Source organism: Chionomys nivalis, chromosome 1 (genome assembly GCF_950005125.1).
Source record: "Chionomys nivalis chromosome 1, mChiNiv1.1, whole genome shotgun sequence".
NCBI classification, from domain to species: Eukaryota; Metazoa; Chordata; class Mammalia; order Rodentia; family Cricetidae; genus Chionomys; species Chionomys nivalis.
The window spans coordinates 80425103-80442875 of record NC_080086.1 but is presented as its reverse complement, the minus strand read 5'-3'; the positions used below and the strand labels follow the sequence as shown (position 1 = coordinate 80442875).

Genomic DNA, 17773 nt, shown 5'->3' with positions numbered 1-17773 from the left:
AACAGAAGTGGGAAAACATTCTCCTTCATGTGCAGATCCTAGTTTCTAATTTGTGTGTGTGTGTGTGTGTGTGTGTGTGTGTGTGTGTGTGTGTGTTTATGTGGGAGTTTAGGTTGAGGTCAGAAAGAAACCTAGAGGTCACGACTCATAATAAATAAATAAAAGTGCTTTAAAAGAAGAAGTGAGGGGTAAGAACGGTGATATGCAATATAAAAGTGGAAAGCAGAATACTGAAAATGAATGGGTACAAGCAGAGGCAGAGGGCAGGAGACTGAGAAAGAGAAGTAGGGTGAAATTGGATATCCAAATATAAAATAATGAAGCTAGATCCTTTTGTACCTTGTACAAAAACATCTATTCAAAGTAAATCAAAGACCTCAATGTAATGCCTGAGAATCTGAAATTGCTTGGGAAAAATGCTTCAAGATAGGCAAAGACTTTCTGAAAAGGATTCAAATAGCTCGGGAAATGAAGCCAAGAATTTACAAATGAAATTGCATGAAATTTACAAAGCTTCTGCACATCAAAGGAACTGGGTTATACATACCCCCATCTCTGAACAATGGTATAAATTTCCTCTACCTATCATCATATGCCCATGTATACCTGGACGTGTGCGTGACTAACATCAGATATATTAAGGGGGATATGTGCAGCAGAGAAATGCTTATATAACCCAATCTATTGCTCAAAATAGAGAACCAACCCCACTGAATCTCTCAGTAACAAGGCCATAAAAAGAGTTCTGAGGTTGCCAAGTGTGTTGTTTTGAGACAGGGCTGTGTGTATAGTACATGCAAGTAAAGGAACAGTGTTACAAGTGTATTGCTGCAAGCAAGCAGTGAACATAACCCCAAAACAAATGAGAGTTTTGAAAGAACTCCCCTGTGCTTGCAGGCCTCAGTTCTGTAGTCTTTGGTTGAGTCCATTCAACCATTGACATCATTTAACTCAGCTGTTTCTCTGCTTTTGCCACCATGATCTGCCTATTGGAGGAATTGGAGTATTGAAATCAGCCTCTACTCTTGTGTTGGGGTTAATATGGGATTTGATGTTTACTAGGGTTTTTTTATATAAATTTAGGTCCACCAGCGTTGGTGCCTATCTCTTCAGCATAGCAGTGTCATCTTAGTTGATTTCTCCCTTAGAAAACAGAGCAACCTTGTTGATCTCTTCTGACTAGTGTTGGTATGAAGTCTACTTTGTCAGGTATGAGAGTGGTAATGCCTGCTTATCCTCTAACTCCACTTGCTTGGAATACTTTTCTCCATCCTTTTACTGAAGGTGGTATCTACTCTTGATGATAATGTGTGGTTCGTTGAAGCATCAAATGGACAGATCCTGCCCTTTTAATTAACCTGTTAATCTGTATCTTTTGTTTGGGAAGTTGAGACATTAAAAATCATATTGAGAAACTATATTAATTTTTATCATTTTGTTGATTTTATAATGATTTCCTGATCTTTGTTCATTTAACTATTGCTCTAACATTCCTTGTTTTTTTCCTGTAGCCTCTGGATGTATTTATCAGTTTTTCAAGTCTAACTAATTCGTTCCAATATCCTCTGTAGAACTGGCTTAGCAGTCTTAATTCCATTAGCCTGATTTTATCACAAGAAGTGTCTTCTTTTTCCATCAACTGCAACAGGTATTTCTGCTGAGTATAGTAGCCTAAGTTGGCAGCTGTGGTCTCTCTTGAAATTCATCATCACCCACTCTCCAGGGTTCTAAGGTTTCTGTTGAGGAATCTATGGTTCTTCTGATGGGCTATTGTGTATGGCATGTGCTTCTCTCTTGCAGATTTTAGCATGCCTTTTTTATTCTGCATCTTTGGTGCTTGAGATTTGGTCTGCTCATACTACACGAGGGTTTAAAAGTATCCTACTGACACCTTCTTATTAACTTATGCTTGTCCTTGGAATGTTCCTAGATACCTTGTCTTCAAGCTCAAATGTCCTATACTTGGTATCTCCTGGAGTTTTGAATTGACTTATTACAGTTTTGACTTCCAGTATCTGTGTTATTTGTTATCTCTTTGTTGAATTCTTTCATACCTTACACCAATTTCCTTGTTTTATTCAGCTGTTTGTCTTTCTTGGTATTTGAGAGTTTATATTCTTCTTTGATTTTTTTATCATGCTTCTAACCACTCTTTTGAGCTCTGTTTGAGCTACATCTGCTTCATCCACGTTGGAGGACTAGGCATTTGGAGATGAGTTACGCTGCTGCTCTTCATGACTTTTCACTACTACTTTGGAGACTGCACATCTGAGGTAATTTCATTGCTTGAACTTTATTAACAGCTGTATTCATTTTGTTGAAGTATTTACCATAGGTCAGGTTGTGGTAGAGTTGAGGTGCATAGTTCAGATATTATATCCTCAAGCTCAGAGTTCAGGATGTCTTCTGTGACCTCTGCAATGCTTCCAAAGGATAATAACTGCAGAAGCAGCCACAGCTTCTGAATGTGCCCAGTAGCATGCAAATATCATACTATTAACAGTGCCCTTTCTCTTCAATAAAAAGGATATCAAGAGGTATGTAAGCCCATATTTTTATATGGTATGGCAGCCAGACTATGAAGCCACAGTTCCCCACCTGAGGTGGTCATGTAACCTTCCAGACAGTCTGTCCTAACAAAAGGTCAGGATGTTGCTCTGCTCTTTTTTTTTTTTTTTTTTTTTTTTTTTTTAATTTGGAGGATGCCTGAAAAGAAATGCTAATTTAGCCTATGTGACAGCGCTAGCATACAGAACAGGAAGACATGACAGAAGAGACTCAGGAAGAGGTGGATGTGACTAAAAGCCATTCACCTGGTTACCTAGGAAACAAAATACTAATTATTTACCCCTCAGTTTATTTTTTGATATATAAGGCTGTTTGGAGAATAAAGGAGGAGGAATTCTTCAACATGTGAAGTCAGGATTTCATGAGAGATCATGGAGAATCTCCCTCCCGATAAGGCCATGTGAGTTGTGTCTTTATCCCCACGCCTCCACACTGGTCCAGAGAGATAGTTTTTATTGGGGTCTGGTCCAGAGAAATAATTTATGTTCCTGGCTGAAGCCAGACCCCCACAGAGGTATAATAGGATTTTAGTTTTTAACATCAAGAGGTAGAAAAAGGGAGTGTGGGTGAGGGTAGGAATTAATACTAGATCAACTTTGAAAAAAAAAATTCAAGATGGGAAAAGTTCCTAGGAGGGGAAATTTGGGGTACTGTTAGTGTCCACAGCTTCTGAAGTTTGTTAAGCTATGGAAAGTTATGCTTAACACATATATAAGAGAGGAGAAAAGGGAAATGGAAGAAGAGGAAAAGGAAGGAATGAGAAGGAGCATATATGAGTTATGGCAGGGGAAGGATAAAAGAGAATGACAATAATAGACTGTGTGGCAAAGCATATAGAACAATCCTAAAACCTAACTGAGCAATACACAAATTAAAGCAAGACCACTATGCACTAAGAATGCAAGAGTTAAGATTAGAAAATGAAAAATAAGGCTTGCGGTGGTGGTGCATGCCAGCACTTGGGAAGCAGAGGCAGGAGGATCTCTGTGAGTTCAAGGTTAGCCTGGTCTACAAGAGCTAGTTCCAGTACAGGGAGCAAAGCTACACAGAGAAACCCTGTCTCAAAGAAGAAGAAGAAGAAGAAGAAGAAGAAGAAGAAGAAGAAGAAGAAGAAGAAGAAGAAGAAGAAGAAGAAGAAGAAGAAGAAGAAGAAGAAGAAGAAGAAGAAGAAGAAGAAGAAGAAGAAGGGGGGAAGGGAAGGGAAGGGAAGGGAAAAGAAAATGAAAAATAAAAACTACAGAAAATGACCATAACAATAACAATTAACAATAACAAGCAAAACTGCAAAGTGCAATTTTTTAAATTGCACTCAATTTTTAAAGATCATATTGTTTGGATAGAAAGTTCCATTCCAAGCCACCTTCCCTGAGAGTTGCCTCAGTCCAAACTTCACCTCCAAGAAAGTCCTCCGAATGGTGACCTCTCCCCAGAGATGCTCAAGACCACTCCCACAGGGTATTTAAACTGCCCCCCAGAGAACAAACATGTAGTTCTCGGTTTTCCTTCCCCTTCTCCTCTCTGATGGCCTGGAAGGCCACCCAGGGGACGTTGGCATCCATTAAACCTGGGCTTTTTCTAATTCAGTTTGATTTGGTCTGATATGGATTATTGCTTCATCGGAGAGGTTTATCGGGCTGCAAAAACTTTTCACATATCAGTCTGTATTTCTTCCGTGGAATTTGAATTTTTTCCTTCCTTGTGATATTTCATGTATCCAACTGTATTGATGAGGGAGATGTAATTTGAAATTCCAGTTCAAACCTGTAGAACCTATCTGTGGTATGTATTGCCCCAACCGAGCTTAGACTTTCCAGAATGAGTTTCTGGCACAGTCACACCAAGTCTCCTTGAGACTTTCTCCAGCTTGCCTTGGTGCTAAGAGGCAGAAAGGTAAGTGAAGCCTTTGGCTTCAGTAGCAGTCCTGGGTGTTCTGGGGACTGTGCATGTAGGTACGTGGCTAGAAGGGGAAGTTACAGTCGTTGCCTGGTGGTTTCCATAGACCTCAGCCAATCTCTACACTCTCCTTCAATTTCTTCAATTTCCATCACGTGTCCAACCCTTGGCCACCCAGCCATTTCTACAGAGCATGCGTATGAACAGAAGTGATCCCCTGGCTGTTTCCACTGCACTCAAGGAAGTGGCTTGGTGCAGTTAGGCTTTCATTCCTAGTCGCTCCTGCCTGCTTTCCCCTGGAAATATTACTTGGCCTAATAAGTTTATGTACAGATCTTGTCTTCTTGTTTAACTCCCCCTGCTTAGCACAAATAACCTTACAAGTCTGTGGAGGAGACACAGCATCTCCAAATCGGTTAGCTCACCACCTTCCTCCTCAATGATCAAGACAAAGGAAGCCATCGAACTATAACACACATATATGCCAAGTCACATGACCTTGGGAGCAAAACTAGAATGACAAGGCCTCCCTCTTTCCTTCCTGCCACCGCCACGCTGAGGAAGACTGGGAAAATCCGGGACCACGTGAGCCACGACCACTGCCACATGACAGGCATCCAGGAGGCTGCGGGAATGCTGAAGACATGCATCACCACAGGGTCAACTTCGACAAATATCATCCAGGTTACCTTGGGAAAGTTGGTATGAAGCATTACCACTTAAAGAGGAACCAGAGCTTCTGCCTGACTGTCGCCCTGAATAACCTGTGGACACTGGTCAGTGAACAGACACAGGTCAAAGCTGCAAAGAACAAGACTGGAGTTGCTCCCATGGTTAATGTGTAATCAGGCTACTGCTCCCTAAGCAGCCTGTCATGGTGAAAGTTAAATTATTCAGCAGAAGCACTGAGGAGAAGATAAAGGGTGTTGAAGGTACCTGTGTCCTGGTGGCTTGAAGCCACCTAGGGAGGCTAATTAAATGCTAACATTTTAAAAAGAATTTTTAAAAACAACTAGAATGGCAAAAACAACCACACACCATATGCCAGTGGCAGACAATGGGGGAAGGCAGAAAACTGAGCGTTCAGTTTATCCCACCTATAAAATGAGCTGAAACCCACAGCAACCAATATGTAAATTTCAGTGGCCTAGCCCCTCTGAGGTTAGCAAACCCTGCCCCAGTTGCTGTTTTCTCTCTCATGAGAAGTAAAATGGCTGTAGCCATTCTGTAGGACTCCTGAAAAGAAAAGACACATCTGCATTTTCCAGACTGAGACCAGAGTTTTGGGTCACGTTGATGGAAAGCATAGATGCGCATGGCAGGAAAAGACTTGACTTGTGCCTACATGCCTTTCTCCAGGGACAGGCAGAGACAGGCTCCTCATTCTCAAGTGACCTCTTTTGTCTCCCTCCGTACTGGCCAAGGGGACCAGTTCGCCTCTTATGCTGCGAACTTACTATCCAAAGCCAAGTCCATCTGGAACATGAAGAATTGCCTATCTAGGACTCTATCATGACTGATAAAAGGAAATAGTGAACCAGAGACTTCAGGACGGATATTCTGAGCCAGGTAGGGAAGCCAACACCCCTCAAACCTGCAGAGAACAAAATTGTTTGTTTCTGACATGTTGTGTAATCTTCTGTGTTACTAATATGAAAAGAACCTCCCTTAAAAGATTGGTTAAGGGTGGGGAAATTATAACAGCAAAAACAAAACAGGTTTCTGGAATTGTTATATCTAAGGAGTGTCGCCAACATAGCTTGTAAACTGTGTTTAGAATAATTTATAGATGTGGTTTTGTGCTTGATGGCCCCCTTCCCCTCTCCCCTTTCCCCCAGCTCCCTTTCTTTCCACAAATGGTTCAAAATTATTCTGAGAGGGGTTTTGTTGTTGTTGTCGTCGTCGTTGTTGTTATTGTTTGTTTTATTTGGCTGTCCTGAAGGTGAAGTGGGAAGCAGCATTAAGGATGCGTTTATTGGAAGACTCCTCCATTCAGTTCCCATATTCTCATGCATTAAGTCCAGGAACCACCTAGGTTGTCTTAGAATACTTAGCCTTTCCTCAATAGATCAACTAACACCCAACATGGACACTTTATAGAATCACAGATCCCAGCTGAGCCTCATAACTGCGCCTGAGACATTCTCTGCCTGCAAATAATCCATATTAAGCATTTCAACCACTTCTCAGCGATCCATTTTTCCTAGAACAGAGATCCCAGCCACATACCCTTCAGTTACCACTGTGTGGGCAAACACAGCTTCACAAAGATTATCTGTTGCTGCAGCCATGTACTGTTCAAACTAAATCTTGTCTCCACAGAACTGTGTCTCTTCTACTGCCGGCTCATCTAGTACTCCTATGTTAAAGTCTCCAATTCTATATTTGGTGAAAATTATCTCCTCAACAGAACTAGAAAGGCTCTTACCATGTTTGAACTCTGTTTAAAGATATTTTTAAAAATTAATTGAGAAAAAGAAAAAAGGCAATCTCAGAATTTACATTCACACACACACACACTGGCACAGTCTTCGCTGTTTCGGATAACTATAAAATGAATGGAGGAAATGAACTATTATAAAATGAGTGACTGTAACAGTCAAATAGCATGCACTATAAAGGCACATATACAATAGACAGGAGAATAGAATGTGTCGTTAGTTCTCCTAAGCAGACCCAGGAGAAACTGCTGACCGCAGCATGTGTAGCCTTCTAGAAGCCTGTACTTCGGGATCCATTTTGAAAGGGTCATGGTGTCATAGCATACATAGTATCCACTGCCCCATATTTTCATGAAAATATCCAGAAAACCAATTTTTCCTTTTATCAGCTGATTTGTGTTCATTGTGCTCTATAAAATTAGCTTAACCAAACTCCTATTGATGGATATTTAGTATTTGGGGGTTTTTTTTCACCTTTTAAATGACAATATAATCTGTATAGACATCTGGACACTTTCCCACCCCAGGATGGCCTGAGGAGTTTTCCTTCCTCCACTCTGGCATTCTCTCACACGCGAGATGCTTCTCTCGGGTGATTGTGTTACGTGTCCACCCTGCAGTAAGAGCACTAAGAACACTAAGGACATGAGCAGCAGACCTAGGCCCAAGCTCTGACCTGTAATGCCGTAAGACTGACCATATCAGCTTCTAGTTCAGAGAGGCTTATGGATATCTAAATATAATGAGCCACATATGGCACCTGGCAATTTATAAGTTCTCAACAAATGTCAGTCTTTAAGCTGCTATCACTTCTGTAACTGCAGAGAAAATCACTCTCCGTTCTCTTTAGGCTGCATGTTGGTGGACTTCATCAACTACTTTACACACTTGATTTCTAGTGACAATTTCTATTCTCTCTCTACTTCCAACGTGACTCTTCTCTTTCTCCAGCTTCTAGTGAAACACATTGTAGAATCTGCCATTCCAGATTAGCAAAACTCTCAGGAACAGAAGCAACCTGGCCTCTCTAATCTGGTTACAGTTGCAATTTCTCTAGGGAAGTCGACTGTTGTAGTAGTCAGTACTAACCTTTCATCTATATTGTAGATTACTATCACTGGTTGTATTATTAACTTTTCAATTGCTGTTATTTTATTTGTTCTGCAAATGTCTGACGAGTGCTTGTCAATTAAATATAGTAGACCATAGCTCCCAAATATCTGGCTAATACAACAGCAAACAGCTTACCATCTAGTAGGGAAGAGAGAATCCAACAGCAGTAAAGACCAGTTCGGTTCTATAAGCCTAACGACCTGTCTGTAAAGCCATCTCACTAATAGAGTCTCTTGAGCTGCATCTTGAATGACAGCTGTTTCTGAGTTATGCTAGGGAGAGTGCTCAGAAGCAAAGATGCTTTCAAATTGCGGGAGGCCATGGGAGAACTATAAGAAGTTTATTTTTTTTCTTTATTTTATTCTTTTTTAATTAAAATTTCCGCCTCCTCCCCGTTTCCCATTTCCCTCCCCCTCCTGCCACACATCACCACCTCCCCCCACTCCCCTCCCCCCTCCCTACTGCTCTCCCCCTCCCTCCACTCCATTCCCCCTCCCTCTCAATACTGAAAAGCAGTCCAAATTCCCTGCCCTGTGGGAAGTCCAAGGTCCTCCCACTTCTATCTAGGTCCAGGAAGGTGAGCATCCAAACAGGCTAGGCTCCCACAAAGCCAGTTCATGTATTAGGATCGAAACCTAGTGCCATTGTCCTTGGCTTCTCATCAGCCTTCATTATCCGCCATGTTCAGAGAGTCCGGTTTCATCCCATGCTTATTCAGTCCCAGTCCAGCTGGCCTTGGTGAGCTCCCAATAGATCAGTTCCACTGTCACAGTGGGTGGGTGCACCCCTCGTGGTCCTGACTTCCTTGCTCATGTTCTCCCTCCTTCTGCTCCTCATTTGGACCTTAAGAGCTCAGTCCGTTGCTCCAAATTGGGTCTCTGTCTCTATCTCGATCCATCGCCAGATGAAGGTTCCATCCAGATGGAACTCCTCTAAGGAGTTTAGAGTGATAGGAAGAGTATGGGAATGGATGGTTACCAGGGAAACAAGACGGTAGTAAATGAAAGTGGTACTCAAAGCAAGTTCTTCTGTGTCCTTAATTGGTTGCTATGGAGACGCTAACTTCAAAGGCAGTATAAACTTGGCTTATCTCAGTGACACCTGAGTTCTACCTGCCCTGTAACAACAGATCAATCCATGAGTAAAAGTTTTTCTCCTTTATTGATGGTTGCTGCTGCCTCATATGTCACCCATAACTCAGTTCCAAAGTGCATTCAAAATATGAACCTTGATTTATCTTATGTGTGTGTGTGTCTAGTGTACCTTTTATGAAACAGCATTAAAGCAAGGAAGTTCAAATAGAAAGTCAGTCTTAATTATTTTTACCTGAGAGATGCTACTGAGCTCTAACTTAATAACCAAGTTTATAATTCACAGAAATCCCCATACCCACTCGCCCCTGGAAACGTTATAAAGAAATGGCTATTCTTTATTTGGTTTTTCTTTTTTAATTATTTTATTTATGTGTGAGTGAGTGCCATGTGTTTGTGGTACAGTGGCCAACAACTAGTATCAGATTCCATGGAGCTGGAGTTACAGGCAGTTGTGAGTTGCTTAATATGGGTGCTGGGAACCAAGGTCCTATGGAACAGCAAGTGCTGTTATCTGCTGAGCCATCTCTCCAGCCCCTGTTTTTCTTTATTTTTAACTGAATGAATAATAAGCAGTCCTGTGTGGTAGGCTGCTAAAGAGAGAAATAATGTATAATATTATATATATATATATATAATAAATTATCTCCTACAAATTTAAGTCTAGTCTATGAAAATAAGCATTTCTCTGAGAGAAGCTCGAGATCTTCCACGCATGCTTGGAGAAGGGGTTAAGCTTTAGCAGCTGCCCTACAGCTCTGTTCCTCTTCGGTGTAGAGGGTTTTTGTACAGCCAGACAATGAAGCGCTACCACTGTGGTGGACGTTCGGAGCCGGGACCAAGCTGGAAATCAAACGTAAGTGGATTCCAAACTCTCTTTCCTCCGTTGTCTGTGTCTCATGGTCTCTGTGTCTAAAAGTAATGTGCAAAATCTGACCTAGAAGCCGATTCTGGCATTCTCCAGGGCAAAGATAAATAATTCTGTAAGCAAAGCTGAGAATAGATTGCGCATGTTCTCTGAAGAGCAAGTGTCAGTGTAGTAATTAAGACAACAGATAGTTCCCGGCGAGGCCCTGCTCAGTAGTCAGAAGGCAATACTCAGTTTTTGTATGGGGGGGAAAGGGAAGGGGAACCAGTGTGTATACACGTTTGGAGCCGGGACCAAGCTGGAAATCAAACGTAAGTATTTTTCTCAACTGCTTCTTCTCTGTCTAACCAGGTTACTCTGTTCTTCTTTGTGTGTTTTACTTAATGGGATTTCGGGGATTGTAACAAACTCCATTCTCAGATTAGGTGTTAAGGAGGGAAAATTGCTCCACAGGAGGCTGGCTAGTCACTAAATGTTAGCTTTCTAAACCAACATAATTAAACTGGGGGAAGAGGGAAACTTGTCCATCAGGGAGGTTTTTGTAGAGGGAGAAAGTTAAAGTCTGTCACTGTGAAACACGTTCGGTGGAGGGACCAAATTGGAAATCAGACGTAAGTACATTTTTGCTCAACTGTTTGTGAACTTTGAGTCCCGTTGTGTCTTTTGTGTAAGTTGTGATGTTTTTGGTTAAATGAACTGTTCCTGTAACCCAAAAGTTAAATAGAACAGCACCAGAATTCAATGTAGAAGCTAGACAGACAGACTGACTTCATGTCAGATTTGTGAGAAAAAGTAGGATTTGTGAAAGAGATGGGAAAGAAATAGTATTTCTCTGAATCTGCCAAACCTAACTGGACTGGCTTCAGAGGCACATTTTGGCAGAGTGGGGCATTGACGTGAATCACTGTGATTCACGTTCGGCGGAGGGACCAAGCTGGAAATCAAGCGTAAGTAGATTTTTGCTCAATTAGTTGTGGAATTTTAGTTCTGTTGCATCATTTCTGTTAGTTTGTGATACTTTGGCTAAATGAGTCCTTCCTGGTGACCCATATACATCCATAGAAGAGTCCCAGGAAATAGCCAGTGTGGCAACTGAGCAAAGAAATTATGGTAGATGTGTGAGAGCAGCTTTGTGAGGGGGATGGAGAAGAAAGAGCCAGGTTTTTCCTCTGATTTGGCCAATCTAGCTGGCCTGGCTTCAGGGGCAGGTTTTTGTTAAGGGGAACATGTCAGAGTCCTCACTGTGGCTCACGTTCGGAGCCGGCACCAAGCTGGAAATCAAACGTAAGTGCATTTTTCTCTTCTTTCTTCTCTGTGTAAAATCTTCATGTTAGGAGTTAAAGTCAGTTCCAGAAATTAGCTGAGCTGCAGAAAATCTGTTGATCTTGAGAAAGTAGAAAGTAGTTAGTATGGCATACAATGTCAGATTTTCTGTTTATCAGCTATTGAGATTAGGGGCAGAGAAAAAGAGGCTTTAGTTCGGGAGAAGTTAGTTAATACTGTGGTCACTGTCCAGAGACTAGATGGAGTTTAAGTAGTTATTGTCTATTGCCGTCTGAGATCGGGGTCTAACTAAGTGTTGACTTCTAGAAGCTTAAGTGGGAGATTTGGGGAAAGGGGAGTGAGGGCACTTCAGGATGGACAAGAGCTAAAGTCAGTTCAGCTCTAAAAATGGACGTGGAAGCCAAGCTTCTCACTGAGATAAGCTGAATGACTCAAGGGGAAAAAACTACAGATAAAAGGGGGACTTGGAGCTCTGAGAACAGACATAAATTCATTTGTGTTGAGTTTTACATTAAATGTGGTATAGCGCAGTTGAGTGAGGGGCCTTAGGCTGCTTTCCCTCTTTTGTCTCATAGTTTTTTGTCACTACAAAAATCAGTACCATTCCCTGAAGTAAAAATCAGTAAAATGTTTAAAAGTATGCCTGCTTGGCAGGTAGAAAGGATGGGTTGCTGAATAATCAGAGGAAATGTGATTCTTAGAGTCTAAAATGTGTCACAAACTGTGAAAATGAGAGACTATAGGAACAAGGTTTTGGCAGATAGCTCTTTGTTTTGTCTCATTTCTACATGAATGTAAATTATAATAGTAGAAATAAAGTTTTGTCCAAATGCTCAAAAAGTAAGTTAGGCTTTTTTTTTTTATTTTTTTGATTTTTCTAGACAGGGTTTCTCCGTAGCTAGGCTTTTTTAATGGCCAAGATTTTGCAAGATATATGGCCCTTTGTTTCCCCCCATTATTACTTGATCGTATTTTTCTACCGCCAAAAAAACGGTCCGGTCCGCAGCCGCCTCTTTACGACTGAATGATTTAGAGGCCATGCCAACAATTCAGAGTGCCTGCTAAGGGCCACACAAACCCCGCGGTAGCGACCTTCGCTCCGTGGAGTTCATTTTCCTGAGGCACAGTGATAAGAGCAGCGCCATTAATGGAAAGAGAATACAGATGTGATAGATAGTTCACTAACATGGGGAAAAGGTGACTAACTGGAGATTTCAGAAATAAAATGCATTTATCATTGCATTCCTTTATTTTCCCACTAAGGAACTGTAAAAGGCCGAAAAATTTCCCGTGTTATATTAAGATCTTAGTGCATATAATTCTTTACAGGTAAAATCAGTACCAGGGAAACTGAATTAACACTCATATGTCATGATAAATCTACTTTGACTGAGATCCCATTAAATTTCATTAAAACTATATGGCATATTACTAGTTAAAATAAGTTAAATTTGTGACACAAATTTTAACTGGTTAGGTAGGCTAATTTTCTTTGTACAAAAGTATGACTAATAAAAATTTAGAATAAACATATTTTCCAGTACTTTAATTCAGTGATAGAAAAATGTTTAACCTGGTTATTTTAATTCCATAACCTCTAGAATTGTTTATTAATTTGTTTTTGTGGTTGAGCCTTCTGCAGTGAACCACAACTATTTAAGGATCTTTTGAAACTCTTAAAACTGTTTTAGAGTCATTTGAGTTACTTAACCAATTTTAATGACTTTAAAATGATGTCAACTCCTTTTAAAACTGCAGTTTAGTTGAAGGGGAAGCAAAGCTGCTCATAATTCTGTTGTTTTTCTTGGCAAAGGGCTCTTGGCTTGTGTTTTCACTATTATCACTCTGTCACCTAAGGGTTGGCATCCCCACAGAGGGGGATTTCCGAGAAGCCATCTGGCAGCTGCTGATGGTCAAAAATGAAGCCAGTCAGTTTCTCCGAGGCAGGTGGCCAAGATTACAGTTGACCTCTTCTGGTGTGGCTAAAAATTCCCCCATGTGGTTTCAGGTCCTCAGACCAGGGCCCAGGTCTCACCTGGAGGCCTTGGTGAGACCTGAGAGAGAGTTGGTAGACATCCACCCAAACACAGACCCTGGCTCAAGGCCCCATCCTTAGGGTGGGTCTCTAGTTTGGCCACACCAAAAGAAGCCATAGAGTGGTTGAAATCTGAATATTCTTGAAAGAGGCAGGAGAAAATTAAAGCCAAACTTCTGCTCCTGCCTTAGGCACTTGTGTGTTCAGACTCCCAAACACCAGGGATGTCAGATAAACTGGCCTGTTCTCTCTCTCTCTCTCTCTCTCTCTCTCTCTCTCTCTCTCTCTCTCTCTCTCTCTCTCTCTCTCTCTGGCATGGAACCACTGCAGCGGATGGGGAACAGTCTCAGGGAAGACAGGTATAGAAAGAAGTCTGGGAATAGCTTCAAGGGGTCAGACACAATTAACTTTCAAAGAAGTAGCCAGGAGCTAGGGAATAACTCAAACCCAACAAGATTACTGGGCTCATTCTCCTATTCTGAAGAATAAATGTGCTTTTCTGTGTGTCTGTCTACAATGTGACTGTCCACATGCAATGCACACAAAGAGAAACCTTCCCTGTTGCTTCATACACGCTGTGTGTTTCCTTCCTCAGGGGCTGATGCCAAGCCAACTGTCTCCATCTTCCCGCCATCCAACGAGCAGTTACAGACTGGAAGCGCCTCAATTGTGTGCTTCCTGAACAACTTCTACCCCAAAGACATCAGTGTCAAGTGGAAAGTAGATGGCAGTGAGAAACAAGGCTCTCTCAACAGTTTGTCTGAGCAGGACAGCAAAGACAGCACCTACAGCATGAGCAGCACCCTGACGTTGACCAAATCAGAGTATGATAGTCATAGCGTGTATACCTGCGAGGCTGTTCATAAGACGTCATCTTCACCCATCGTCTCGAGCTTCAACAAGAATCAGTGTTAGAGCCAGAGGTCCTGACGCACCACCACCTGCTCCCGAGGGCCATCCTCAATCTTCCCTCCTAAGGTCGCAGAGCTGTCCCCACAGCTGACCTACCCATGTTGCAGTACTCCAAACCCTCTTCCCACCTCATCCCCCTCCCTTTCCCTGGCTTTTATCATGCTGATATTTGGGGAAGATATTGAATAAAGTGAATCTTTGCACTTGAGATCTTTGTCTCCTTTCGTTCTAAGAGGTCGTTAAGCGTTGTTTTTGCAGTTACCTGGTTTCTATTCTAAAGAAGTTAAATATTTCATTGCCCTGAAATCCATGACACTTAAAAGAAGAAAAATCCTCCACCTGCCCTCCGTGGCTGTCCCCTACAGGGCAGCCCTCTCTAAGGTTCACATCTCACCCCTTGCCACGGTGGGTTGGAGGAGGCTTGCTTCCTAGTTTCCCTCTCCTAAGTCCTCAAAGTCCAGAAGGGGACAGTTCTCACAAGCACATATTCTGTGAACTGACTCAGCCCACCCTGAAAACTGGGCAAAGCAGTGGAGAGTTTTTACCATGGGAAGCAGAGAGAACCTAAATGAACAAACAATAGGGAGAGATTTATGCTCATCATAGCACCTGAGCTTCATCTGCTCTTCATTGTCTTTTTAAACATGGATTAACTCCTATCTGCCATTGGCAATGCTGGACACTGTCCACAAGATTAAACGTATTCATCAAAATTATGGAAATGTTCCATAAAGCTGAGAGGTGATCTTTGTTATTTCTGGCCATAATCCACTTTTACATGCCTGTCTCTGTACACCAGAAACCTTAAGCAGCAACCAATGCTTAAGGAGTAAATGAGTTCAGAGACTCATTTATGAAAGCCTAAAACTTGAACAACCAAAATGTTAAATTTTGGTATGTTCACAATTGAGCTACTACTCAATAAATAGAATTAATGAAGTATAGCTAAAGCAACAACATAGGTTAGTCTCATAAACATGTTAGTAAGCAAAAAAAGAAAGAGGCAGTTGGGTATTTTTCATCCATATAAGTTTAAAACTAGGTAAAAACAAAATTAAAAATTGGGAGACACATTACTGGAGGTGGGATAAGTTATGACACAGCAAGAAGGGAATCCTGAAGACAGGGGATGCTCTGTTTCTCAGTGTGGGCTGCCACTTTGTGAAAATTCATATTAGAGTACTGGGATCTATGTTCTTTCTGTATGTTCCACATTTCATAATAACTGCACATAAATAATGTCTAATACCCAGTGCATAGATAAGAAAGGACAGAAGGTATGGATCACAGGTCAATGTCAGAAAGACAATAATGGGGGATCCAGGATCAAATGACCACATTCCTAGCTCTGCTCTCTTGCGGCCTCTCTTATCCTACCTTTCAGAGCTCAGACTACAAAATGTGAGTCAAACCCATGATACCTGCTTGTTGTCTCCTCTTCCATCCATCAAACTAGGAGCATCTGTGTCTAAAAATGGGATGAGGGAGACCTTCAGCAATGGGCCAAGGAATATCAATAGCTTTGTCCAGGTGTGAAGAGGCCAGTATCAAAGGTTGTATTTGGGAAGGAAGAGGATTCATAACACTTACTTTTTCCCTCCCCCTCTTCCTGGGGGCCCCTGGGTTTAGCTCCTCATGGGATAATCCACTCAGTACACATTTACTAAGCACCTTCTCAGCCTCCACATGGAAGGAAGTAGAGAAATGATTAAGATAGTATTCCTTCCCTCAGTTGATACACAATCCAGTTTTCCTATTCCTTCCCTTTCTCAATCAGCACTAGAATAGGGGGAAAGGACAGTTGCTAAATTAGATACAAAACACTTCGCCTTTCTACCTCTTCAGAATATTCATTACTATCCACTTTTTGAAACTTTAGAGGTTTTGGTTTTTGTTTTTGTTTTTTGTTTTTTTAAATTGTCTTTTCAAATAACATGGACTTATTCACCCGTTTCTGGGAACCAAATTTAGCAATCAACAACACCTCTAATCTGGCCACGAATGCAAAGCGAACCTCTTCTGAGAGGCAAGATTCTGAAGCCAGATCCATCAAGACCCAAACAAGAGAAAAATAGATGTAGTTGAATCATGCTCCTTATAAACATATATGTTCAAGTCTTAACTACAACAGTGCCCACAACAAAAAGGAAGGAAGGGTATAGGTATAGATATAGATATAGATATAGATATAGATATAGATATAGATATAGATATAGATATAGATATAGATATAGATATAGATGTTCTGAAATAATTCTGAGCATCCTGTGCTTAGTGAAAAAAAAAACTAGTCTAATGTCACAAGACGTATTCTTTTTATTTAACAATCTTGAAATTACACCATTAGAGAGAAGGAGAGCAGACCACAGATTCCTAGGAGCTAGGAATAGTAGAGACAAGCAAACAGGACTATCAAGAGGATGTCACAAAGAGAGTCTTCGAGGTCATGGAATCACTGTCTTGCTTGCAGTGGTGGTTATATACATCTAGATATGTGATAAAATGGTTTAAACATGTATACAAACATTACATCAATATCAAATGTTTCATTTTGGCATTATATTTTAATTATGCAATAAATAACTATTTGGACAAAGCGGATGGAGGTCACATCAAAGATGAGACCATACTAGTTAGGAACATAACTAAAAAACCATTTGTAAAACCATTTATGCAACTCAAAGCCATTTTCTGTGACTTGAAATAATATGAGGCCTGAGGTTGCCACTAAATAGATCAAATAAGACCTAAGCCTCAGAAGCAATACCCTGGCAGGTCACTGGGCAGCTCAGATAAGAGCTAGGCTCAGGACAGGCCTTGATATGCTAATGACCTACTCCCAAGGTGCTAGAGAACCAGCCTCAAGCTGTGAGTCCTGGCAGCACTAAGTTACTGCCCAATAGAATGAGAGGATAACTGGAACTTTGGGAAAGGTCTAGGATTGCTCTGTGGTGCTCCTGAGATGTGGCTTCTCTAGCCTTTGTGTTGAGACTGTGCGGTCCTGGCTTTGGTGGCTGTTGAACTTCCCGCACTGTCCCTAGGCCCACATTGGCCCATCTGTCAGTGTTAGCTATTGGCTTACATTCTCAAGGACCTCCTGGACCTCCATCAGTGCCAGTCTCCCAGCCTGCCACAGCTGAAGACAGTCACAACAGACATGGATTGAGCCTGAAAGCTTCCGAAGCGTTCTCACCAAAGAAGATTCCCCTGCAGCAGCATTCTGCCCAAACACCTGTTCCCCACCTGGTGAGATTCTGCTTAGTTTTTATATTAGCATGATACTAAAAGGGAGGTTTGTGTGGATAAACCAAGCATATTAGAAAGACAGTCTTGTGTGGACATCCTAACTGAGGAAAGCCTTACAGCGCATAAGCCCATGCTTTCCACAATACTGAATCCAAATGCGTCCTAAATCCAATGTTTCGCTTCTTTATTTAGAGAAGGACCTTAGTGATTGGAGACACACAGAGGGTGCACCATATCACTGTGGAGACAGACTGGGGTGACATGGTGGCTGTCAAGGAAGACTAAGATTGTCTGGAGCAACCAAAGGCTGGGAAAGAGGTAG

The 17773-nt window shown here is 41.6% G+C and overlaps 1 gene segment (V, D, J or C); it reads left to right on the top strand.

Annotated features, from left to right (window-relative positions):
* Nucleotides 1-14407, top strand: part of LOC130881073 (Ig kappa chain V-III region MOPC 321-like) — a 40101-nt gene extending 25694 nt beyond the window's left edge. The window contains 2 exon segments of the V gene segment in view: nt 9903-9962; nt 13889-14407. Of these exon segments, the coding sequence occupies nt 9903-9962; nt 13889-14208 (380 nt within the window).
* Nucleotides 14408-17773: the final 3366 nt, after the last annotated feature.